The sequence below is a fragment of the Lytechinus variegatus genome, chromosome 17 (genome assembly GCF_018143015.1).
Source record: "Lytechinus variegatus isolate NC3 chromosome 17, Lvar_3.0, whole genome shotgun sequence".
Classification (NCBI taxonomy): domain Eukaryota; kingdom Metazoa; phylum Echinodermata; class Echinoidea; order Temnopleuroida; family Toxopneustidae; genus Lytechinus; species Lytechinus variegatus.
This window is the reverse complement of record NC_054756.1, coordinates 25,498,296-25,525,283: the sequence shown is the minus strand read 5'-3', so window position 1 is coordinate 25,525,283 and position 26,988 is coordinate 25,498,296. Positions and strand designations below refer to the sequence as shown.

General features: G+C 38.0%; 2 protein-coding genes across 3 annotated transcripts; one reads left to right on the top strand and one right to left on the bottom strand.

Annotated features, from left to right (window-relative positions):
* Positions 1–4,938: 4,938 nt before the first annotated feature.
* Positions 4,939–25,821, bottom strand: LOC121430549. Of its 2 annotated transcripts, none has more exons than XM_041627854.1 (2): positions 25,360–25,821; positions 4,939–6,715 (listed from the first exon to the last, which is right to left on the bottom strand). In XM_041627854.1, the coding sequence occupies exon 2, from the start codon at positions 6,447–6,449 to the stop codon at positions 5,181–5,183; it is 1,269 nt and encodes a 422-aa protein (XP_041483788.1). In that variant the 5' UTR covers positions 6,450–6,715; positions 25,360–25,821; the 3' UTR covers positions 4,939–5,180. The 2 variants fall into 2 exon arrangements, with proteins under 2 accessions (XP_041483788.1, XP_041483789.1); XM_041627855.1 differs by lacking the exon at positions 25,360–25,821 and adding an exon at positions 8,784–9,072.
* LOC121430591 lies at positions 17,331–20,272 on the top strand. The gene is made up of 2 exons (XM_041627909.1): positions 17,331–17,492; positions 17,827–20,272. Exon 2 carries the CDS (start codon positions 18,608–18,610, stop codon positions 20,270–20,272), a length of 1,665 nt encoding a protein of 554 aa, XP_041483843.1. The 5' UTR covers positions 17,331–17,492; positions 17,827–18,607.
* Positions 25,822–26,988: the final 1,167 nt, after the last annotated feature.

Sequence of the window (26,988 nt, the reverse complement as noted above, 5' to 3'; positions counted from 1 at the left end):
TCACCTGGGTTGAGTGCAGCACACTGAGGATCAGTTTCTTGCTGAAGGAAATTACGCCATGGCGTAATGATGGAGATGCGAAATAGTTCTATTGCTCAAAATGGATCATAAAATGAAATTCACAGATAAAGGTAATTCAAGTCGAAATAGGGAAATGCATGAAAGACATATAAATCATTGAGTCCTATGCCAAGATTTGTTACAATTTCCACTTTGTGTACCGATTAATTGTTTTTTTTACTTTGTTAAATTAAAATTTGGTTCCTGAATAATTCATATAAACATATAGACATAGTTGTGTTAGACCAAGAGGAATATTAGACAAAATGGGTCTAGCCAAACTGGCAAATAGGCAAAACGGTAAATGTGTAAAATTTCAATGTCAATGTGGTTTATGCCTCCAGCTATTAGACCAAATGGTTATTAGACCAAATGGCTATTAGACTGAATGGTCAGTAGACGTTTTGGTTGCAAACGAACAAGGATTCAATTTTGTGGGATGAGACTGAAGTAGACCAAATGGGTGTCGACGCAAATGGCACTTGATTCTCTCAAATACCTAGATCTCAAAATCATATTATTTTCCAATGTATTCATTATTTATGAATTTAAAAAATCACCTTGAAACATTAAAACAAAACAAACGTTGCAATCTGTATATGTTAAACATGAATGATCTACCATATATTAAATTTGTTGTATTAATGTACTGATGTTGTACATTCAACCACTTCACCTTGAAGGATATAAATGTATCAATCTCTATGTGTACTATGAATGTGTTATCATATTCTATTGCAGATGACAATATTTGTTCATGTGTTTTGCTGTGCATACGAGAAATATATAGATTTAATACCAGATGAATGGTTTATGCACTGTTCTATCTTCATGTGTGGGTGTGTCTGTGTACATGTAGGTCTCGAACTCTAGGTAACTTCAATTCTTGTTGATTTTTTTTAAGTCATGTGTTTGCATTTTCAATCTGCTGGAACTCGTTAATTACATTTTATTTGGTCAAATTCTGTTAAATCCAGCAGAGACCCAATCAACTTTTGAGTCTTACCTGAAGACCTTTCTGTTACCCACTCCAACATTATCCCAAGAATAACTCAATTGTAGCATTACTAGGACAGTACTTGAACTAAATGATGATCCTATGCACTGTTTGAAGACATTGAAATTTGTGAGATATTTCCTATTTTTGAGCAAGCGCCATGAGCGCCCAGCTGAGGCGGATACCGGCGCCTTACAAGAACCCATCATCATCATCATAAAGGGCAATTCCATGAAACTATTCACCTTTTTGTACATCCAATCCCCATCTTTATCCATTTTAATTATACTTCATGAGCTGCTCATGCATTCATTTGGAAGTTTTGCAACTTGTGTTATGAACTTAGAAAACGTAGGCAAATCACTTGGGTAAGGTCAAATATTTTTGGGGTTGGACATAAATTCTTTATGGAATTGCCCTACAGTCACCAACACTGTTCATTCTGTATTTCCTTATTCTCTTTCTCCCTTTGTTTTCCTAAAATGTTCTTATTGACCATTCTATTCTCTTCTTTCTCCTCTATCTCTTTCTTATGTACCGAGTCTGAATTTCGTATCTATCTTCCTCTGTCTCCTTTCCCTTTTTACCCCTCGCTCTGATCCTTTATTTTTCTTAATTTCTCTCTCTTCCTTCCTCTTTATTGCTCCCTCCCCCCTCTCCCCTCTTCTCTCCGTTCCTCCCTCTCTCTCTCTTCCCTTTACCTTCTTACCTTTTTATCAATTTACTGATTTTAAAAAATATTTATTTATTAGTCTCTCTCTCCCTACCTACCACTCTCCCTCGTTAATAATAGTGATGTCATATTTACTCAGAGTAGACACAGTTTGGAAAACTGTTCTGGCGGGCCCTGTCACTTCTCCTCTTCTTTATCAAACTACTTTATTAGATCTCATTTCGTTCTCTGTCTCCCCTCCTTTATACAAAGTTTACTTATTCGTCCATTATTCAAATTATTATTTCCATTTGATCACACTTTCTCCATGGGCATCCCTACATTTTATTCTCTCTCTCTCCCTCCCCCCTCTTCTTTCACTTCCTCCCCCCTCTCTCTCTCCTCCCTTCACCTTCTTACCTTTTAATCAATTTACTGAATTTTGAAAATCTTTCTTAGTCTCTCTCTCCCTACCTTACCTTCTCCCTGGTTGATAATAATAATAATGTCATATTTATCCAGAGTAGTCACTTCTGGGGCCTGTTTCATAAGGACTCGCAACTGTTTTAACTTTGAAATAATAATGACAGCTACCATGTAATCCTTGATTTTTATTGGCTGCTAAGCCCTGTTACCATGGTAGTCGCCATTATGGCAAAGTTACAACAGTTTCAAGTCATTTATGAAACTGGGCCCCAGTTCCAAAAACTTTTCCCAGCAGGCCTTGTCACTCTTCCACTTTCCCCCTTCTTATCTTTTATCAAACTACTTTATTAAATCTATTTCTTTCTCTCCTCCTTTACCACAAATTATACTTGTTCGCATGTCCCCCCCCCTCAGTCATCTATATTATTATTTCCATTTGATCTCTTTTCTCCCCAGACATCCCTCCCTTTTTTCTCTCTCTCACACACCTCTATCTTTCACTTCATCCCTACTTTTCTCTCTTGATCTGTCTTTCATCTTTACCCATGTTCTTTGTTTATCTTCCTTCACACATAATCCTCTATTCCTTATTTTCCCCTCTCATCTCCTCACTGCTCTCCCTTAGTCTGCTGTGCAAACCCTTCACTCGAGTAAAGGGTCTCAATGTACAGCCTACTCATGCCTTGTGTACTGACGGCCATTTTGAAACGGCAAGTTTTGTATTTGCTAGTCTTTGCGTGAAGACACACTTGCACATCAAAGTTTCTATCAGGGTCTGTGCCTACAGACTAGCCCCCCCTCCCAATCATGATCCTCCCTCTCCTTTTCTTTCTCTCTTCTTCCTGATAATAATCATATTAATTCACATGATATCCCTAAATGAAAAAAAACGAACACCAAACATACCATTATCACCCAAAATGGTCTTTATTTGCACTTTCAATCCACGTCCTGAAAAGGAAACGAAATACTGGCAACCGTATCAAATCAGAGAAAAAGCTGTCCATAACATCCAAAAATCCACTTCAAATCAAGTCGAAATAGTACATCATCAATATATTTGAAATGGCAAAGGCAAGGTAAAGCTTAAGTACAATGTAAAGTCTTGTTTATATATTTCATAAGAAAGCACAGCAACATTGCGAACAAAGTCCCAAGAATGTATGTTGCCGAGGTAAAGAACTTTTATTTTGTCCAAAGACAACTAAACTGTGCAAAAATAGAACTCTTAATAATAGTAATAGCAGGATTTATATAGAACTCTTTGGCAGGGGTAATTCACTTCACCTGGGTTGAGCTTATCTCAGTGTTGATAAAATTCTTGCTGAAGGAAACACGCCATGGCAAGGATTCCAACCTCTGACCTTCTGTGACATAATGAAATCATTATGTTGTCCAAGTATGTTGCACACATTTTGCAGCTTTTCACTACTATCGATAATAAGAAGTGCGATAAGTTTTGCCTTATACCATGTATAGGATTCATATTAAAAATGTTGCAGAGCAATGTCGCATCGTATCTGAATGAAGCAATATACTGAAAAAAAATCATATAAATGTACATGCTATATTTCGCTAAAATGAGAGTGTGTGCTAGTAAATCAAATGTTGTTGGAGTATAATTTACTTTTTAAACTGCCAAGTGGTGCCTTGGTTTGATGGTGGATAAGAAGATTAAAAAAAGCTTTTAGAAAATCCGAGAATTCAAGAGAAGAAGATTAAAGCGAAGGGAGAGGGGGTATAAGAGGGATGTGGAGAAGGGGGGGCAAAAAGTAGAAAAAAACAGTAAGATAGGAGATCGTGTAAAGAGAAAAGAAGAGAAGGAGATGAGAAGAAAGAATCTTCAATCTTTGATACATCTCCATCTACTTCTGGAATTTATTAGTTACATATCCATGTTATAATGTTATTAAACCACAATGTAAGTTTAATCTTTCTTGTACCGATAATATTACCTACTCCTTACATTGAATTTATCTTGACTAGAAAATATGCCTTACATTTTGAAGAAGTCTCATTTTTAAAAACACTTTTTTTCAATTTATTGGAAATAATGTAAATATCAAGTAAGATTCCCCTTATCCTTAAATATACTGGCACGACATTCTAGTGGCAAGAAATAGCTACGTGACACCGCGATGTGCGTTTAACGCATGTGCTTAAATTGTACGATCATGACGTTCAAACCAAATTGTATCATTCTATAACTTAAGTGGTCAAATTTTATGGTAAATACTTATAGTCCACCTATTTTGAGGTGGACTCTATATCGAACTGGAATTGGCACCGGCTGTTGTTTCCCAGCGCCTAGTGCATTCAAGGAATCGATCCTGGCAGGTATCCAATATCCATTTGATTCACCTGGGTTGAGTGCAAAAAAATGTGAGTGAATTTCTTGCTGAAGGAAATGAATACAATTGCTGGGATTCAAAATAAAACTGTAACAGGACTTCTCGTGCAACAATGTGCGACTCTTCCTGTCATTATTTGGGTACAGATTGTCCAATAGTGTGCAATGAATATATTAATATTTTGAGAGATTGGTAATGCTGTCAACCATGTAAAAAAATGCTTTTGAAATATACAATGTAACAATTGTTTTACTAGACTTTCTTGAAACCACATTTTTTAATTGACAAAGATAACCCATCAAAAGGGCTATATGATATATATCCAGCTTTATATTAAAAAAAAAGCCACAACGCCGTACTAAATAAACATTGCCAAAAGGAATCTTATTCCGATGAAAGCAGTCCTGTGGCAGACATATATTGTTTCACTATCCTGAACAAATTTATCTTTCCTAGATTTTACGTTTTTTATCCATCAATTTTGCTTTTATGATACCAATTATATTTCAAGCTGCAGTATATTTCAAAAGCATTCTGAAACAGTTCGACAACAACGATATATAAATGAAAACGAACTTAACTACCATTGAATATATTGTGGTTTAAAGCATGTCAATTTTGAAGTGAAGTGTTGCAGTTGTACGCCATGGCATAACATGGAGTCTAAGGAATCATTGTTTCACTTGAAATCGTTTCATGATTTCGTTGACACTATTTGCCTTGTCTCGACTTGCGGGAAACGACTAGAGGTGACGTCATTCAAATAGTTCCCGATGGATTCGTTCGGTTTAAGCATTGATGATGCTAGTCCTCGATGGATACGCGATTGCAAGCCCGCGTCCCAAATATTCTTTGAGCGCTTTGAGTTCCTGACGTTGCTATTGCTTTTCTGATCCTTCTTCCGGTCTTTCTTAAACCATTGGTGGATCTTTTGTCCCATTTCTCCCGATTCCGACGGCGTTAACTCGTCACTCTCGCTCTCTGGGCGTTTCGGCTGGTCTTGTAGTTTATCACGGAGCCTGGACTTACTCATATCAGTCCTAGAGCGGTCAAGGTTCCAAGAGGAGGCAGGACCAAACTGCAGGTTCTTCGCGCGTTCGCCGTCCCGCGCAAACAGAGACACCTTCGAAGACCGTATCTCGGGCATCTTGAAGGAATCTTTCTGCCTTCGCGCCATGTCTGGGATAGTCCTACACCGCTCGACGTGTTTGCTTCTCTCCCTGAAGTTCGGTAGCGACGGCTTGTATTCAACTGTTCTGTCGTTAGATTGAACTTTTGGAGCCATGGCCCGAATGGAAAGCTCAGGGCAGAAACTACCGGACGTGAAAACGCGCGATAAACCCGCCGCGCCGACGTTCCCGAAGCACTTGGGATGCGCATTCTCGGCGATGATTTCCCTGCGTGGTTTCTGCGACGGCTGGAAGGAAGGAGATTCCGACCCCCCATTCCAGGTGGGAAGGCCGGCCTCCCCAGAAGGTTTTCCCGAATGGTTAACTTCAATCTGCGGTAGGTGCAGTTCTTCCTCGCTGTCCTTATCGTCGTCGAGAATGACGCTTTCGGCAAGTCCATCTTTTCCGACTTCGGCTTTATCTGGGTCAAGGACCAACCCAGCGACCGAAGGAAGAACAAGCGTGATTCTTTCCTTGGCATCAGCGTTGGTCCCTTCCTCTCCGGTCTCTTCAGCAGTTCTTTGAGACTCAACATCGTTGCCTGTTGGTTCATCACTGTCCTGCTTACTGGTGGTAGTTTCTCGGATTTCGGTGGACTCCTCTTGCGAGACTTCTTGTTTCTCTTGCTGTACGTCTTCTTTCTCTTGCTGCACTTCGTGTTCCTCTTGCTGTACCTCCTGATCCTCTTGTTTTACCTCTTCTAAAAATTGTTCATCCCTGACTGACTCGACCGCTGATCGCGGCGTTCCTTGTGGACTGTATTGAATCTGTTTGTCTTCTGTAGCCATTGCCATCAAGATCCGTAATTGTGGCTTAATCTAGAGGAGGCCTTGAGTAAAAGCACATGATATCTTCAAGATTAGACATAGTAGTCAAAGTGATCCTCTAAAAGAATCCATTCCAGTTAGCCAGCTCAATTCTCGACAGGAATATAACGATATAGTTGGCAATGAAGATGATGAATAAAGAATGCTATTCGTTGGAGTCCCACAGGGCTGCTATGTTGCCGCCAACCTTTTTCCTCGCAGATGTGGCAAGTTAGTACAGCTCAGTACATTACCTGGGAATTGAAACGAAATAAAAAAATCCTGAATTAATTTCACAGGTATAGATGGAAACAGGTATAGCATGTCAAGGTATATTCATCATGTAAAAACACAGGAATTGAAAAAAGAAATTTTGTTTTGAAACATGTATTTATAAAAGAAATTAAAAAACGGATAGAAATGTACTACATTGCTAGTAAAAAGACCAAAGAAAAAGATGAACTGCCCAAGAGCTTGTTACGATTCATGTAGGAAAACCTATGTAACGTAGATATGACTTTGTAATTATTGTAATAATACTTATATGTTTCATAATTTATGATTGTGTAACCTTTGATTTGAATGTGATTTATTGTGTAACCCCTGATGTTAATAAGTCCTCCAATAGAGGCAAAAAAAAATGTAAAAACACTTTGACCTAAGCCTATTTTTAAATATCTTTTCAAAAGAAAAAATAACGTATGGGTCGGGTGTTAAAATGCTTTGTACCTATAACAACAATTATATGAATAGCCATCTCTTCTGCCATACAACAAAATTTCGAAAGGAAAATATTTTAGCGCATAAAATACAGGAAAAAAATATTGTTGGCGTTTAAGAAGTATATGGATTTTGTGGTTCGAACAGCCATTTGAATAAATGAAATGCAGAAGTTTTTTTAGTGATACGGTTAAAGTTTTCTTGGAGCATTAAGACAATCCATCCACTTTCTTCATCTTTAAAAGAAAAATGTCAACAAATCGGTTTCACTTGACTTGTTGCTGTATGTGGGCAAACAGAAACATTGTATCACACTCAACGACCCCCCCCCCCCCCAGATTGAAATATTGTGGTTGTCTTGGAAGCAACAATATTTATGAGGAAAAAATAATGGGAATGTCACCGGTGATAATCATAAAATCAGTTGTTATCGCGGGACAGTGGCGATCTAGGATTGAATCTCCTGGCGCACGTGCCCCCCCCCCCCCCGTATAGCTACGCCACTGTCGCGGGACCGAAGCATTTATTCATATCTGCTTTCCATCAGAAGGGCAGAACACGCCCTCTCTCTCTAGACTCACTTAATTTTTGAAGTGGTAAGTACGGTAATATAGGGGTAGAATGGGTAAGAAGAAAAACAGAGTAAAAAAAGGGAACGGTTTAATTTAAGCAGATTTTATTGTTGTTGTTGTAGTTTTGTTATCGGTAATTGGGAATTTGGAAAGATCTTATAATATTTAATTGCGTGTATTTTATTTGACAGTAATCGGATAATACGGATTATGGAGGATCAAAAGTCTGATCACTTCACGGATAAAAATCTTCTCTATATCGTTCCGTTAAAAGCTCTTCTATGATGGGCCTACTTCTTAAATGGTACACAAAACTGAGACAGAGAAATGATATTGCAAGAGCCCGCTTCGAGATTTTTTTTAATCACAAAATCCTGATTATATTTTTTTTCACGGTTTTTCTCGCAAAATGAATAAATACAATGAAAGATTTATATTATCCAAAGTGTGTAAAATACAAACATAATTGGCGGATCGATTTAAGGGAACTAGGAGGGAAATCGTAACTTTTATCTTATAACAACCCCCCAAGAAAAATAAATAAATACATAAATACTCACAAAACACAAACAAAGAGAAAATTGTTATCATGACTATCCATGCAGCCTCGGAAACAAATCGTTTCCTTATACTAATTCGATATACTCTAGATATTCAAAAGAAAGAGATTAATTTCACAAGAATGGGCAAATAGAACACTTTAATCCTCTTTGGGATATTACTTGTCGACTAACATAAATTTTAAGGACTCATAAAGTTAAATGATCATGATGAATTAAAGGTTATGGCGAAATTTAAGCGCGAATTGCTCCATTGCCGAGTTTTTTAATTTATATAACGCCTTGAAAACATTACAAGAAGTCGTTTTGTTAGCAAAGATATACTTAAGTGATTGACGACAATGCTTGTTTTGATTTTCTAGAAGTGTAGATTAATTCCGTGCGACCCAAAGAACATGATATATATATAAATTAAATTGATGCATTTCTTCCAAAATAATTGCGATCCTCAGTAAACTCAAAAGCCATACCTCTGTCTTCCAATAACTTAGATCCAACGACTGATGATGGCCCGGGATAATGGCAAGGCACATTTCAAACGAAATTATAATCCATCATTGTTTCAAAAAGTATGAATAAAAAGGTTTTATACACTAGATTACGTGTATTTAAAATTATATTCTCTCTTTCCCTCGAAGCACTTTATATCCAGATAATTATTTCCAAACACATATATGACGTGACGATGGTCGTTGGTTGTATGAACAGAAATGATAAACTTCCACTCGTCACATAATCGCGGGTGAACAAAAGTGAAAGCCGACACCCTTGCCCCAGCAGCGAATCCCTTTTCTTTGTTTATAAATAATCGATCGATTTACATTATCCGTTCGTGCACATGAATTCTACGACATGGAAGTTCGGCGTCCCATCGTCATGGCAACGCCGGGTTACCCTTTCTGCGGTCCCGCACGTTTGACCTTGTGACCCTTTGCGGTGTACATGAAAACATGAGCCCCTCAGGCACACTGCGGTGTAGTGTCATTCGTGTTCGGCACGTTTTATGGCTTGTCTTTGGTGTTAGTTTGGATCCTACTAGCCATGGTGTTAGTGTCGACGGTACTGTGAAGGTTTTAACTAGCACTTTGACATACTGTAGTACAGTGGCGGATCCATGTAAGGGCACATCCGACCCGTGCATCCCCCCCCCCTTGAGAGGCACAAACATATTTTTAAGGAAATGTGTCATGCATACGCAAGTGAGGACTTTTTTTTTTGCTTGTCAATTTTTTGCTGGAACCAAAATGGCATCAGTTTGGTATCGACCCCCCCCCCTTTTTTTCCTATCAAGTTTTTCCTTTACAAAATATCCCCCCCCCCCCTCGTTTTGGAAATCATGGATCCTCCCTGGCCTGGAGTAGTATATACTTTATGCTGTATTTGAGGGCAATGTTTCACAAAGTTTGTTATCAATAAACTGTAAAATGGCCCCACAGCGGGCGGCAGTCCCTATGATTTTCATGTAGTCATGGCTTGGGAATAGATGGAAAGAAGAAAGAAAGTGTCGGGAAGGGGGTCAGAAAAAAGTAGAAAATAAAGAGAGAGGTCTTGATCTTGTAGGTATTCCTAATCGGTGTATATAACGTAAAAAAGCACATCCGCGTGATAATTTGTGATTTTTTTTTGCGTGGTCACCCCAATTTCGGTTCAGCACCCCCCCCCCCATATTCAAATGAGCCATTTTGAAGAGTCTAATTGTTTGTAGGTAATTTTCAGGGTTCTTTTCCTATTATACACCTTTTTTCCTCACATTCAGATAACGACATACAGAAATGCAGTTCAATATATGAAAAACATGAACAATATTGCAAGATGACATGTAGAAATGCAGTTAGTCCCGAATCTCCGGCCGTTTGTCATCGATCGTACCTATGTTTCTGTTTGTGGTAACTCCCGTAGGAACTCGGCAGGACAGCATTTTGCTGGTAAACGCCAAGCTGGTATAAAACCAATTACTTATGAAACATTTTACGTCTATGTGACTGAGGCTGGATACAAGACAACGACTTACAGATAATACATTTATGAAAAGAAAAAAAACACAAGTGAGGATGTCTAGCCGTACGTGGTACTCGAATCTTCCTTCAACATGCTTGAGACAATAATCAATATTTCTGAGTACTTGCGGTGTTTATCCCCCTTTTGTTAACATGGTTTGAGAGCCGCGAAAGTAGAGTGCGAATTATTAGTCTGAGTATTATAATTATTGGAAAGTTCGACAATTGGGTCGTTAGCATGTATAAAGAGAAAGGTGACGAATTATGGATTTTATCCACTCGAGTAAATACCGAGTTCTCTCTCACTATGACTGCGGGAAGTGGTGCTAAGAACTAAAAATATATAGGCCTGTCTGTATACAATATTTAAAAATTAAAATTCTATAACCAAATTGAATCTTTATTTAAACAGGACAATGTTTTCGCTCACTCGCAACTTCCTTTTTAATAAAAAATGATAACCCATTTGCCATGTTGTGTCTGCTTGAAATCATCGGCTTATATGTCACTGCAATGAAACGTGTATGAAACATGAAAAATAACAATCTGTTTGCAATGGCGGAAATCTCTCTCCAAAGGTAGGGGGACCAGGGGCTGGAAAATTTAACAAGCCAAAAAAAGGTTATCACCCCAAATTTTCATTTTTAATAACGTATTTCTTTCCATCATTCATAACATACCAAAATAGTAGGGAGACATTCAGTGGCGTACCGTGGGTCATGACATTGGGGGGCACCATCAAAATATTTGAGTCACTAAGTGAGCGCGCGAAGCGCGCTCAGTTGCAAAGTATACTGACCTAATAGAGACTTCCTAAGGACAGTGCCATTAAACGGATATGCATGTCACTGATCAAGCAACGCGAGCGTGAAGCGCTAGCTGAAAATTTTTGATATTCAGACCTAAAAAGGGACATTATTAGCAAATTTTTGTAATCATGATACGTAACTGTCTCGTTAAACAAAAAATGCGAGCGCGAAGCGCGAGCTGAAATTTTTGTATGTAATGACCCCAAACAGGGACATTTTAAGAACTATATTTAGGAATTCATTAAGAGTATACATATCTCACCAAGGTGCCAAGCGCTTGCTGATTTTGCTAGAATTCCATCTAAACACATGAAGCACTTGTCATAGTAATCATGATCAATACACGCATCTCACTAATCAAATATTGCGAGCGCGAAGCGCGAGCTGAAAATTTAGGAAATTCAGAACTGAAGAGGGACATTCTAAGGCTTGTTTTCAGAAATTCACTAAGACCATACGTATTTCACTAACCAAATGATACGAGTGCGAAGTGCGAGCTGAAAATTTCTGATATTCAGATAAAAAAGGGGCATTTTAAGGATTGATTTTAGGAATTCATGATAGCAGACTTATACCACCAATCCACTAATGCGAAATGTTTTATATTAAGACCTTAAAATTGGGCAATCACTTTAAGTAGTCATGAAAAAGAAGCATATACTATGTCGCTGCATAAAACAACTTGATATCTCGAAGTGCGAGGAAATATATATAGTGTATATACTTGAAAACCGGAGGTTTTAGTACAACAGGATTATATATCTCGTTAAACAGACAATGCGAGCACCAGGAACAATAGGCCCTGATCAAATTATGTTTCATAAAGTTATGAAAAAAACGTTTCTTATGTAATATAACATTTACGTTTCTCTTCCTTTCTCCCTCTTTTTCTCCTTTTCCCCGTTTTTTTTTTTTGGCCAGTCGATGGGGGGGGGGGCACGTGCCCCCATGCCCCCATAGTTACGCCACTGGTGACATTTGATATTGTGCCCCCCTTCTATTTTGAGTAGGGGGACACGTCCCCTCCCCCCTGCCCCCCCCCCTGGGATTTCCGCCCATGTCTGTTTGTAATATTTACGTGGTTACCCCCTCCCCGTCACCTTCATAACCGTTCCTCAGCGTCTGTCAATGACACGTTTCTTATGACATGCATGACGATATTGGGAATATTGGACACACATATTCTTGTCTTTCCTTCTCCCTTGGATAAAGAGACGTCCTATCTATAAACGAAAATGATGACAATATAAAACTAAGATAGTAATATACAATTCAGAAACATACTATCTCGAACTAATAATGTTTCCATGCACCATCAATTACTGATCAAAGTTAAGATAGACGATGAATTATTATCGATCGCTCTCTCATGAACAAGGCAATCGAAATCAATAATAGCAATTGTTTCTGTTCCCTTTTCAAAGAAGTGTTGTTAATGAAACACATTGCTTAATTGAGCATGGTGGGGTGCCCCGGCCCATGCACAGCAGTTTAGATTGTATGCAACGCTGTTTACTGTATGAACTTGACAGTAGTTTTTGAACATTTTAAACAACCATGCTAGATTTATTGAAGATTAGATATTAACAATTAAGCATTGTTTTTAAGAGTTAACTACTTTAAAGTTCATATAGTAAAAAGCGTTGTATATTATATCTAAAAAAATAAACTGCGTTTGAACTGTTTGCAGTAGAGTTGCAGTGGAGTCGCCGTCGCGGTGGTAGTGGGTCTGGGGAGGGGAGCAGGTGGGGGGGGGGGGGGCTAGTTGGTACCCATGAAAAATAGGGAGGGTCTGACCACAGGGGGTGTGCAGGCTATGGGGGCATTCATCTGACCAGTTGAATTTGTCTTGCATGACTTTAGATAAGTCTTTTCAAAGTTATGTTCTTCAGTATAAAGGCCTCTAAAAGCTTTTCCTTTTATTCTGTAAAGGCAGGAAGGGTGGTCTTGCACGATTTCCTAAGAACTTTTCTTTCCTCTCTTTCCTTTATACATGGTCACATTTGCTCTACGGCGGCCGTACGGCGAGTCGAAAACAGCCGTTTTATTCATTTTTACTTAAACCACATATATATGTAGCTGGTACAAACAAATGTTAAAACGGCTGTATTCGACTCGCCGTACGGCTGCCGTAGAACAAATGTGACCAAGATATTACTTTTTCGAACTAATATAGATTCAGCAAGGATTTTTTTTTTCTGTTTTGAAAAAAAAGCAAATTAACAAGGCAACAAGAGCCAAATCTGACTAGTTTGTCAATTCAAAATAACAACAACAACCTTATATACTTCTGTAAGGGGCTTTTTGGGGGTGTCATTATCGCCCCATTTTACTATTATGACAATTGTGAAACAAGCTTAAGTCTAATTTTGTAAAACCCCCGATAGTGCTGGTGGATGTGTCAGATGAAGGATTGCCAAACTATCTTTCTTTTTCTCTCGATGCACTTTATATTTGCCAGAGTTTTAAACCACATAGCACCACATCATTGATGGAATATCTCTATAAAACTTTGTTATAATCCCTCGATCCCTTACGATAGGACAACCTAGCCCTTCCAACCCTTCCATGTACCCCACCACCATCCGGATGGGCCTCTTGGTAATGACAATTTAACCATTCGATACCCTTTTCCTTCTTCAATAGCTATTGAAACAAACTTGTAAACATCATTGTCGATGATGCGACCCTCATCAATGATTGGTTCCAGTTCGCTGCTTATCTTCTGTCTTCCCTTGTCTGCGCTTAGTCTACTATTGCAGACGACAATTTGTTGTCCATCTTATTATTTTTTGCAAGTCAAATTGCGAGCCCTCTTGATTTAAAGGCATGGTCACACCGCCTGAGTGTTGTTGGAGCGGTCGTGGAGCGCAGAGAAAAAAACCATCACTGCTCGCTACCGTTCACCATTTTCGATTTCGATTGTTTTTTTTTTCGATTTATGTTTCGATTTTGTCCCCAATTTTGTGAGCGAAATTCGGCCCTCTTTCCCTGCCGCTCCACGACCGCTCCAACAACGCTCGGGCGGTGTGACCATGACTTAAAGGGGAAGTTCACCCTGACAAAAAGTTTATTGTAAAAATAGCAGAAAAAATAATAAAAAATATTGCCGAAGGTTTGAGAAAAATTCATCAAATAATTAAAAAGTTATTAGAATTTCAATTATTTGATTTGTGACGTCATATGCGAGCAGCATTCCTACATAACGAATGGTAAAAAATCAAAGAAATGTCATTTTCTCAGAAAATTAAAAATGGTTTTTACTGTGCGTTTTGTATATCAATACACAAATCATTTCACACCCGATCATAAATAGAAAACAAAATTAAGTCATCAGGAACCATACAAAATTTGAAATTCATTGATCTATTACCATTCGCTATGTAGGAATGCTGCTCGCATATGACGTCACAAATCCAAAACTTTGAATGCTAATAACTTTCTCAATCTTTAACGGATTTTCCTCAAACCTTCACCAATATTTTCTATTATTTTTTCTGCTATTTTTAAAACAAACTTTTCTTCAGGGTGAACTTCCCCTTTAAGTCACAAATACACCGCACTTCAACCTTTAAGGTCAGGTCCACCCCAGTTAAAAAGTTGATTTAAATAAAAGAGAAAAATCAAACGAGCATAACACTAAAAATTTCATCAAAATCGAATGTAAAATGAGGTTATGACAATTTAAAGTTTCGCTCATTTTTCAAAAACACATGCACAACTGAGTTATATACAAATGAGACAGTCGATGGTGCCCCTCACTATTTCTTTTGTTTTTATTTTTTGAATTATACAATATTTCCATTTTTACAGATATGACAATAGGAGCCTCTTGTTTGAATCACAGAATGTTAAAATATGAAGAAAAAAAATCATTTCACATGACAATGAGGGAAAGGTGATAATAATTCACATACCTTGTAATGACATACAAAAGAAATAATGAGTGGATCATGTCATAACTATTTTGAGAAATTAAAGTTCACCCACAAGAAAAGATTGTCGTAAAAATAGCAGAAAAAATAATAATAAATATTGGTGAAGGTTTGAGGAAAATCCATTTAAGATTAAGAAAGTTATTAGAATATAAGTTTTTGACGTCATAAACGAGCAGCTGTCCCATGTGTTCTGTAATATTAGGTACATAAATTAATTGTTTGTAATGATGCATGATGACTTATTTTAGTTTTCTTTTTAGAAACGGGTATGGAATGATTTGTCTATCGGTATTCCGATGGCACAGCAAAAACATTTTCAATTTTCTGAGAAAATGACATTTTATTGATTTTTACCATACGAAAAGTAAAAAAGCTGCTCGAATATGACGTGACAAATTAAATTATTCAAATTCTAATAACTTTTTTATTCTTCAATGGATTTTTCTCAAACCGTCGGCAATATTTTTATTTTTCTGCTATGTTTACAATAAACTTTTTGTCACGGTGAACTTCCCCTTCAAAAAAAAGTTTAAAATGTCATACCTTTCTTATTTTACATCCGATTTTGATGAAATGGTCAGTGTTATGCTTCTTGGATTTTCCCTTTTTATTCCAACCAACTTTTTTGGGGGTGGACCTGTCCTTTTTACAACTTACTGTCAACTGATAAGTGCCAATCACCTTTTTAAAACCCTTCTCTCCTCATTCTTCATATCTATATTTTCCCATTTTAAAGAGCATTGTCCATACTAAATCAAACTAAAAAAAACTAAACTTAACAAAACTAAACTGCACTAAACTTAAGGGGGAAAACACTTGTCCATACTAAATCAAACTAAACTTAACGTAACCACGGCCCAGGGAATGGGGATACTGCGGATGCTTCAGCATCACCCCAATAGGGTTTGCTCTTCAAGACTATCAGGTTTCTCACCCTCTATCTATTGTTAAGTCTTCCTCATTATAACCCCCTCAGGCTGATCTATTGAACCTATGTCAATGGGGATTCCAATCTAATCGAATTCACACTCATCCCTTGGCCAAGATTATAACTACTTTGAGTTGTTTGAGATATTCGAACCAAATCAAGATCAAGTTTAACAAAAAATTTATCCGTCTTCTCCATTATCTGTTTTGAAACTCCATCGCGGTATTATCATTGTTAACGTTACCATGGTTACTGAACATGGTCGTCTCCATAAGAACAGAAATGTATAGTTTTGTGGCAAGGCTATACGTGGATTTAGTCATAATGATTGTGTACATATCTACATTCAATTCAAATCACGACGACAACCTAAACGATGATGGTGGGACGATGGTGATGATGACAATGATGTTGATGGTGGTAATGATAATGATAGTGATGATGATGATGATGATGATGATGGTGGTGATTGTGGTGGTGATGATGGTGATGATAATGTTGCCGATGAAGATGTTGATGATGATGTTGTTGATGATGATGATGATGATGATGATGATGAGGGTGACGATGATGATGTTGTTGATAATGATGATGATTATAATGATGGTGGTGTTGCAGTGGTGGTGATGATGAGAAGAAGGATGATGATGATTTATCATGATAATAATAATGATCAGATGCTTGATGATGACAATGCCATTGATGTGATGATGCCAACAAATTTGAAGCATCTCACAGAACACAACATATTTTTGTCACTGTAATGTTTGCAACAAGATGAATAATAGCTTTCCGTGTTGTATTTTGAAAGAAAAATAATAAGCATCACCCTTCATGGGGTATCAGTGCATATATGTTAACTTCAAGAGGGTTTGTGTTGGCTAGCCTAGTGATCATTGTCACAGTGGAAGTGAGATTGTATTCACTTATTTTGTTTCTATGGATACAGGAGGAAAGTAGAAGTGCCATCGTGTGGTGTTGTATAGGGGTGTGTGTGAAGATGAGTAATAGGAGATAAAGAAGAGATTAAATTTCGAGTGTGAAAGGGTCTTCACATTATGACATGTGTGCACTAGGTGTGACCAAGGTTAATCTTTATAGTGTGAAAGTGGTTTGTCTACAATATTGGAGCTAGTTTGAATACATACCTCATTTCTTTCAGCCGAGGAAAGGCTTTTCAAAGTAAATTCTTAGTTTTATTCAGCCCAGGATGGGCATTGTTTGAAGGAAATATCCAGGTGGTTAAATACAAATTAAATTTAATCATGCTCCTTGCACTGGGCAAGTAGTAAGGATTTTTGAGACAGACACACCTATAGAGGAGACAGGTACCTTTTGCAAGGGCCTCTTTGACTTTTTTTCGACATGAGTTTCTCTACATGAGTTATTAATTTCAAGAGTTTATTTTCAAGTGATTTCAAGGCAAAAGGAAAGACCTGCAATTGTAATGACAGGCAAATTCTTCATTACGATGAATTTTCTCAAGCATTTATAAAGAGCACCAACGGTGAGTTAATTCTCATAATTATCTTGAGATTTGGAAGTAATTAAATAAATGTGTATGTTTCTAAGTGTGACAATAAAACAGGTCACGATAAAGCTTTAATTGAAATGTATTAATTAAGTAATTATATTGAGTAAAGTCTTATCTTTGAACTTTGAACAATGTGTCACTTTAAGTCAGAATCTTGGAAGTCTTAAGATAGAAGAACTTTGTAAGAATGGATACAAATATGAGAGTATTAAAGATGAACTGCATTATTTGTGTGAACCATTTTAGATAGATTATTAGTTAATCAAGAACCGCATAGTAGAAATTGTTTATGAAATCTATTTTTTAGATGGCACGTAGTCTGGGGCAGGAGACACACCCCATCCAACTCTGATCCAACTACCAGTAAACTCAGCACTCGGGAGTCATGTACGATCATCACGACACAGCTTCGTCTTAACTACATAAAGGATTCTCAACGTCAAATCTTCAAGCGGTGACGTATGACATTTGATCAATTGAGAGAGTGACACAACTATGAAACATTTGGAACGATTTTGAGCGGTGTCATTTTGAGAGACTATAAATCCATCTTAGTTTGTGAGAGTTATAATGCGGTTCGTTTTTCAAGTTTAAAAAAGGTTCATTTCATAAATCAGTTTATTGTTATATATTTTTTTTAGGTTTGTACTCTGGTATATTATAAAGTCATAGAAGAATAGTAAAACAAACTTTGGATTGATGTTTGTTTGTAATCTGGTGTATTGAGAAGAAAAGGATAGCAAGACAAGACTTATGAATAATTAAATACATCAGTATTGGTGATAGAACATAGATCTTTTGAGTCTGTTAGTTTTTTTTGTTTATCTTTGATGAGTGAATTTGCAAAGTATAGTTATTTTCATGTGACAATTTTTGGGGGCTTGTCCGGGAGCTAAGATTCACTCATCAGTCACATGAAAATGTTTTTCATTAATCTTGAGGCAAATTTATAGTTATAGGGATTAGTCATAGGAATTAGGTAGTAAACAATACAGATTAAGGAAGTGATAGAATTTGAATTGTTTTGTAAAGGTTGGTGTGTCTGAACCAAAGTCCTTGTTAGATTTTTGTTTGTATGGAAGTTTGAAATGGATCCAGAAAAATATTTGAGGGTTGGTCAAGCTCTTGGGTTTAGTGGAAAAGAACTCCAAGATTATGTAGAAAAAGAACAGAAAGATGCTCAGAGAGAAGCGAGAGGTGAGAGAGCTGAATTGTTAGAATTGAAGAGACAGGAGAAAGAGATATTAGAACTACAATTGGAATTAGCAAAGGCTAAGCAGGATGGTACTTCAGACCCAGGAGGTCAGTCTAGTAGTAATCGAAGTTCGGCTAGGACCCCTAAACTCCCAGCATTTAATGATGGAAAAGATGATATTGATGCGTATTTGCATCGTTTTGAGAGATATGCGATAGGGCAAGGTTGGAAGAAAGAAGATTGGGCAATGAATTTAAGCGCCCTTTTGAGTGGGAAGGCTCTAGATGTTTATTCTCGTTTACCAGATAGGGATGCTAGTGACTTTGATGAACTTAAGGCAGCCTTACTGCAGAGATATGATTATACAGCAGAGGGATTTCGGAATAAGTTATTCACTAGTAAACCAGAAGCGGGTGAGACTGGTCACCAATATGCAGCCAGAATTGGGAAGTATTTTGATAGGTGGATAAAGTTAGCTGGAATAAAGGAGAATTTCGTAGAGTTGAGAGATCTCATAATAAAGGGACAATTTGTAGATGGTTGTAGTAAAGAACTGTCACTCTTCCTTAGGGAAAGACAACCTTCTGATTTAGAGACTACCGCTGAACTAACAGAACAATACTTAACAGCCCGTGGGGGTATGTTCACTCAGTCAGGTTCTAGACAAATCAGAAACCAGGATAGATTTGTAAAGAAACCCGAAGGTAAGATTTATAACTCAGAACCCAAAGGTGCTTTCGCAAATCAACCAATTGAATGTTACAATTGCCACAGAAATGGACACTTAGCCAGAAATTGTACAGTAAAACCTATGACTAACACTCAAACCAGTCCTAACATGCCAAAGACATGTTATTTGTGTCACAAACCGGGACACTTCGCAAGGAATTGTAATTACAATCGACCTAGACTAGGTGCTGCTTTTTCTAATATGAACCAAACTATTGATAGCAATGCAAGTCCACATATGCAGCAGTTTAGGACATACCCAGAGCAATCTAGGTCACTGTCTGCAGAAGCCCCACCATTTAGGACAGATCAAGGTCATGCTATGTCTTATCATGTGCCCAACGAGCTTAGGACATATAATCATGAATACTTACCAGGCCAACCAAGTTTGAATGACCAATCATCCCACACAGATGTTAGATTCGACCCAGTAGCATCATGTATGGAGATAAATGATTCACCGCAATCACTCCATTCTTGTTGTTTGCCAGATAACCAAGATCACATCACCCTTCAATGTGGTCATTCACTTCCAATTGTAAGTGCCGCATGTAATAGCAAAGTAAATATAGATAAACGAATGCCAGTAACAAAAGGTATTGTTGGAAATAAACAGGTCTCAGTACTTCGGGACAGCGGCTGCAGCAGTGCTGTGATCCGTCAAAGTTTGGTACTTCCAGAACAAATGACAGGTAAGGAAACCACATGTATTTTAATAGATGGGACTGTAAGGAAAGTTCCAGTTGCAAGAATCCATGTTGATACACCCTACTTAGTCAAAACAATTGATGTACTTTGCATGAAGAACCCCTTGTACGATCTATTCTAGGTAACGTGCATGACATCCTCCCTCCAGATCACCCAGACCTCAATTGGACTCCAACGACACAGGCAAATGCTGTTCAAACTAGGAATCAAGTCCAGAATGAAGGTAAACCACTTCGGCCACTTAAAGTTCCTAAACCCTTACAGGATGTTGTCACCCCAGAGAAACTTAAGGACGCTCAACAGACTGACGAATCACTTCGTCGTGCTAGAGAACTAGCAGATTCCCAACAAGAGAAAACTAATAATCGAAATGCAACTTCTTCCTATTATTCCAGAGATGGTGTATTATTTCGCAAGTTTCATTCCCCTAATGTTGAACATGACAGTGTCTTCCACCAGGTAGTTGTGCCCAAGTCACTTCGAACTCGAGTGATGCGCCTAGCTCATGAAACCTTATTTGGAGGCCACCAAGGTGCCAAGAAGACTACTGACAAAATATTAACCAATTTCTTTTGGCCAGGAATCACCTCTGATGTCACCAGGTATTGTCAATCATGTGACGTATGCCAACGCACCCTACCGAAAGGTAAAGTAACCAGGGTTCCTCTCGGTACCATGCCACTAATAGAAATTCCATTTCAACGTATTGCAGTTGATATTGTAGGTCCAATACAGCCCATGACAGAACGCCGGAACAGATACATCCTCACCATCGTAGACTACGCAACTCGGTATCCAGAGGCCATACCACTACCAAGTATCGAAGCTGAACGGGTAGCTGAAGCCTTAGTAAGTGTATTCACAAGAGTAGGTATTCCTAGTGAAATGCTAACTGATCAAGGCTCTCAGTTTACGTCTGAAGTAATGAACCATATCAGTAGACTTCTCTCTATCAAACAGATAACCACTTCACCATATCATCCCATTGCCAATGGATTAGTGGAACGTTTCAACGGCACACTGAAACAGATGCTGAAACGCATGTGCGCTGAACGTCCATCAGATTGGGACAGGTACGTTGAACCTTTGCTTTTTGCCATTAGAGAATCTCCACAGGAAAGCTTGGGCTTTTCTCCTTTCGAACTTCTTTACGGCAGGAAGGTTCGTGGACCAATGGCGATCTTGAAAGAACTATGGACAGGTAATGTGGACGTAGCCGAAACCAAGACAACATATGAGTATGTATTAGAATTAAGAAACAGGTTAGAAGAGACATGCCAGGAAGCTCATCGATCACTCCAGAAGTCAGCTACTCGCTACAAGAAACAGTACGACAAGAAGAGTAAGGTACGTTCCTTTGTACCAGGTGACAAAGTCCTTCTCTTACTCCCCACAGATCGAAGCAAACTACTCCTTCAGTGGAAAGGACCTTTCAACGTGATTGCCAAAATCGGTGCATCTGACTACCGGATAGATCTGAATGGCAAGACGAAGGTCTTTCATATCAACCTTCTGAAGAAGTATAACGTACGACAAGACGAGGTAAGTTCTCTTTCTCACCCACTAATGACCCTCACAGAACCAGAGATAGTTGCTACCGCCGTCATAGAATGCGAAGAGGATACAACAGAGACATCTCTTTCTAACAAAGCTTTACTCCAACCATTTCCTCTTGATTCACAGGAAACCGTAGCCGATGTGACGATCAACCAAGATCTAACCTCTACCCAAAGGAAAGAAATTAATCAAATACTAACTGAATTTCAAGATACCCTTACAGATCTTCCAGGCCAGACTACACTAGGTCACCATGACATCAAACTGACAGAGGATGAACCACGCAGGAGCAAACCATACCCCATTCCTCACGCTCTCCGACAGACAGTCAAAGATGAAGTACAGAAAATGCTTGCACTTGGAGTAATTGAACCCTCTAACAGTCCATTTGCTTCTCCCATAGTGTTAGTTAAGAAACCGGATGGCAGTAACAGATTCTGCGTTGATTACCGCAGGCTCAATCAAATCACAGTCTTTGACGCCGAACCAATCCCTGACCAAGAAGAACTCTTCACCAAGTTATCACATGCCAGGTATTTCACCAAATTAGACCTCAGTAAGGGCTACTGGCAGGTCCCCATGTCAGAGTCAGCCAAGCACCTTACTGCGTTCCTAACACCCGATGGTTTATTTCAGTTCACCATGATGCCGTTTGGCTTAGTCAATGCCCCGGCGACTTTCAGTAGACTTATGAGGAAAGCCCTCGAGGGTCTCCATGGAACAATCAATTACATAGATGATATACTAATCTATTCCTCCACTTGGTCAGAACATGTACAGGCACTGAAAGAGCTTTTCCAGCGACTCCGTGCTGCTAACCTCACTGCCAAACCAAGTAAGTGTCATGTAGCTCAAGAACAGGTAGAATTCCTAGGACATGTCATAGGTAAAGGTGAACTAGCACCAAGACCGCAGAAGGTAACTGCAATCAACGAAATCAGTAAGCCTCAAACTAAGAAACAGTTGAGATCATTCCTAGGTACTACAAATTACTATCGTAAGTTCATTCCGAACTACTCGGCAATCGCCGCCCCCTTGACTGACAAGTTGAAAAACAGTGAACGAAATCAGGTAATATGGGGAGAGAATGAAGAGCAAGCTTTCCATACTCTCAAGTCCAAATTGAGTAATTTTCCCATATTACGACTTCCCGACCTCACAAAGAAATTTGTGTTGAGAACAGATGCATCCGACAACGGCATAGGCGCCGTTTTGTTACAAAAGCATGCTAACGAGAAATTCCCAGTCTCATATGCTAGTAGAAAGTTGAAGGATAGTGAAAAGGATTACGCCGTGATCGAAAAAGAATGTTTGGCGATCATTTGGGCCGTCAAGAAGTTTGAGACATATCTCTATGGAAACCAGTTCGATCTCGAAACCGATCACCAGTCCTTAACGTACATTCATCGTACTAAAGTAGCCAACCCAATGGTCATGCGATGGGCACTAGCTTTGCAGCCCTATCGATTTCGACTAGTGTCAATAAAAGGTAGTGATAACGTAGGGGCAGATCTCCTCAGCCGCTTGTAAATAAATTAAGGAACGTCGGGAAATGACACAAGTTTAAAAAAAGTGTCTTCTTAACGTTAATTGAAAATAGGTTGAGAAACAAATGTGAAAAATAAAATTCCCAGAATAAAGCTCATTTGGGATTTATTTTCAGAATTAATGAAGAAAATGACAAATTAAAGCAGTGTCATGAAAACGATAAAGTAGATTTTGTTATTTGGTACATTTGATAAAGAGACCTAAATGATAATTTTATTGTAAAATAAGCATATGATGCAAAAAGTGAATAAATAATTAGTTCTAAATTAGTGAATACAATTTTAGATTGGGGGGTAAAATGTCACAGTGGAAGTGAGATTGTATTCACTTATTTTGTTTCTATGGATACAGGAGGAAAGTAGAAGTGCCATCGTGTGGTGTTGTATAGGGGTGTGTGTGAAGATGAGTAATAGGAGATAAAGAAGAGATTAAATTTCGAGTGTGAAAGGGTCTTCACATTATGACATGTGTGCACTAGGTGTGACCAAGGTTAATCTTTATAGTGTGAAAGTGGTTTGTCTACAATATTGGAGCTAGTTTGAATACATACCTCATTTCTTTCAGCCGAGGAAAGGCTTTTCAAAGTAAATTCTTAGTTTTATTCAGCCCAGGATGGGCATTGTTTGAAGGAAATATCCAGGTGGTTAAATACAAATTAAATTTAATCATGCTCCTTGCACTGGGCAAGTAGTAAGGATTTTTGAGACAGACACACCTAGCCTATAGAGGAGACAGGTACCTTTTGCAAGGGCCTCTTTGACTTTTTTTCGACATGAGTTTCTCTACATGAGTTATTAATTTCAAGAGTTTATTTTCAAGTGATTTCAAGGCAAAAGGAAAGACCTGCAATTGTAATGACAGGCAAATTCTTCATTACGATGAATTTTCTCAAGCATTTATAAAGAGCACCAACGGTGAGTTAATTCTCATAATTATCTTGAGATTTGGAAGTAATTAAATAAATGTGTATGTTTCTAAGTATGACAATAAAACAGGTCACGATAAAGCTTTAATTGAAATGTATTAATTAAGTAATTATATTGAGTAAAGTCTTATCTTTGAACTTTGAACAATGTGTCACTTTAAGTCAGAATCTTGGAAGTCTTAAGATAGAACTTTGTAAGAATGGATACAAATATGAGAGTATTAAAGATGAACTGCATTATTTGTGTGAACCATTTTAGATAGATTATTAGTTAATCAAGAACCGCATAGTAGAAATTGTTTATGAAATCTATTTTTTAGATGGCACGTAGTCTGGGGCAGGAGACACACCCCATCCAACTCTGATCCAACTACCAGTAAACTCAGCACTCAGGAGTCATGTACGATCATCACGACACAGCTTCGTCTTAACTACATAAAGGATTCTCAACGTCAAATCTTCAAGCGGTGACGTATGACATTTGATCAATTGAGAGAGTGACACAACTATGAAACATTTGGAACGATTTTGAGCGGTGTCATTTTGAGAGACTATAAATCCATCTTAGTTTGTGAGAGTTATAATGCGGTTCGTTTTTCAAGTTTAAAAAAGGTTCATTTCATAAATCAGTTTATTGTTATATATTTTTTTTAGGTTTGTACTCTGGTATATTATAAAGTCATAGAAGAATAGTAAAACAAACTTTGGATTGATGTTTGTTTGTAATCTGGTGTTTTGAGAAGAAAAGGATAGCAAGACAAGACTTATGAATAATTAAATACATCAGTATTGGTGATAGAACATAGATCTTTTGAGTCTGTTAGTTTTTTTTGTTTATCTTTGATGAGTGAATTTGCAAAGTATAGTTATTTTCATGTGACAATCATTAGACTTCATTCCTATCCATCATGTCAATTGAACCTCGAAATATTATCTCATGAACAAAGTATAATACCCACAATCTCATAGTTTTATTTCCTCTATCTATTTCAAATTATGGTTTGATATCTTCCTGAAGCGTGAGTGCTGCTTCAAGGTGGTGATGACAAAGGAGTTGGCGCGTTCATGACAAATCGGCTCGACTGTCATCTTATCGGAAAACCAAAATATTCAGACCGTGATGACTTAGACATATATATTCATGTATATAGTTAACGGTATAATACTTTACAACCTACCTGTACATCGAAGCAAAGAAACTATGTTCCGACATTCCAATTAGGGTGCATTATAGCATTGCAAAAACTGATTGAGTTGTTCCCGACGACGCAACGGAAGTCCATTTCTTGGAGAGTGAGTTTGGACGAATTATTCTTTCAAGTTGAAATAATGTTTTCTTGGTAAATTCTTCCTCGTTCACTGTTACAATGTCCATAGACTTCATTCTAATTTTAGCATATGAAAAAAATTAAGAGAACATCGTTCTTCATCAAGAAATTATATCCAACTATATTCTCAACTTCCAATTATTCTCTGCGAAGAGTTCCAGACTCGCACCTGTAGAATGATCCCAGTTTGCCCCCACTATTATGACTATCATGAATATACAGATCAGTGGTTGGTCCCCACTTGGCTCCACGGCAACCCGGAATGTGTCTGCGCAGCACGCAAGGGTGGGCTTCCAATAAAACCCAACACACTTATTATTACACCAACTCGTCTTTTCATGGTGTGTACATACAATGCATTGATTATTGAATAGGACCAGCGGGGGACACCAAGCAAAATATCGATTTAAGGCGCATTGATGAGAAATGAAGTATTATTGAGTATATTGTTCAACCGGGGTTCTTATTTGATCTTCTTTTAATGAAGAGGAACCCGCATTGTCTTCGCGACGTTCGGGATGGGTTTAATTATTGATTAGCTCTCGAGCCCCTGCATGCATCTATCCCGAGTGATGGCCACTCCATCTATGATAGAAGACTATTTTGTAAGGGTAGGCCCATCCACTCTCGAATCATTTGAATGTTCCTATATGTTATTTCCACAGTGTCAAAACTGTGGTGTTAAAACTGACACCAGTTGGTGTTAATAGATAGAGGACCACACCCAGAGGTGTTAAAATTACACCCTAGGAGTTGAACATAACACCAAAGAGTGTACATATAACAACCAAAGGTGTTGTAATAACACCTACAGGTGTTAAACTAACACTGTCAATTTAACACCGGTGTAAAATAACTGGTGTGGTCCTCTATGTACACCGGTTAACACCACAGTTTTTGCTGTGCACTAAAGTATGAAATACATGTTCTGTGACATTTGCCCCGGCATTTAATTCCTCTGCTATAAATTTCACACTCTCATCGAATAACTTACTTCAACCCTGGATTAAACACCACACCCTACCCTAAACCTAACATAAAACACTATTAATTGCAACCCTAACTCTAACCTTACATCTACAGTTAATAAGCAGATGTCGTGTCATCTGTATGGTTGCCTATGATATACCCCCATGTTTTATCATCAACTTAGACAAGTATTGAATTTTATTTTTGTATGAGCAGCCGAAGTATAAACATTGCCCCTATGAACCAAGAACGCAAAAGGTGCAGTGCCTCCTCATATCTGCTTGGAATACTTCCATACCTTTTCGTCAACTTGGCTTATAGGCCTTATAATTATTTAAATCTTTTTTATACAAACGGCGAAGTAATAAACATGCCCTAATGCAATTAGAACACGAGAAGTGTGGTGTCTCACTTTGCTTAGTTGTGCAACCCATTTTTTTTTCTCCACATCATCAAATAAAACTAATTCTTTGATTCATTTACCAACTTGTAAGGAATTCCGACATTGTT

Bases quoted from the DNA above. Each gene is read 5' to 3' on its own strand.
- LOC121430549 (XM_041627854.1), bottom strand. From the start codon at position 6,449: ATGGCAATGGCTACAGAAGACAAACAGATTCAATACAGTCCACAAGGA.
- LOC121430591 (XM_041627909.1), top strand. From the start codon at position 18,608: ATGGATCCAGAAAAATATTTGAGGGTTGGTCAAGCTCTTGGGTTTAGT.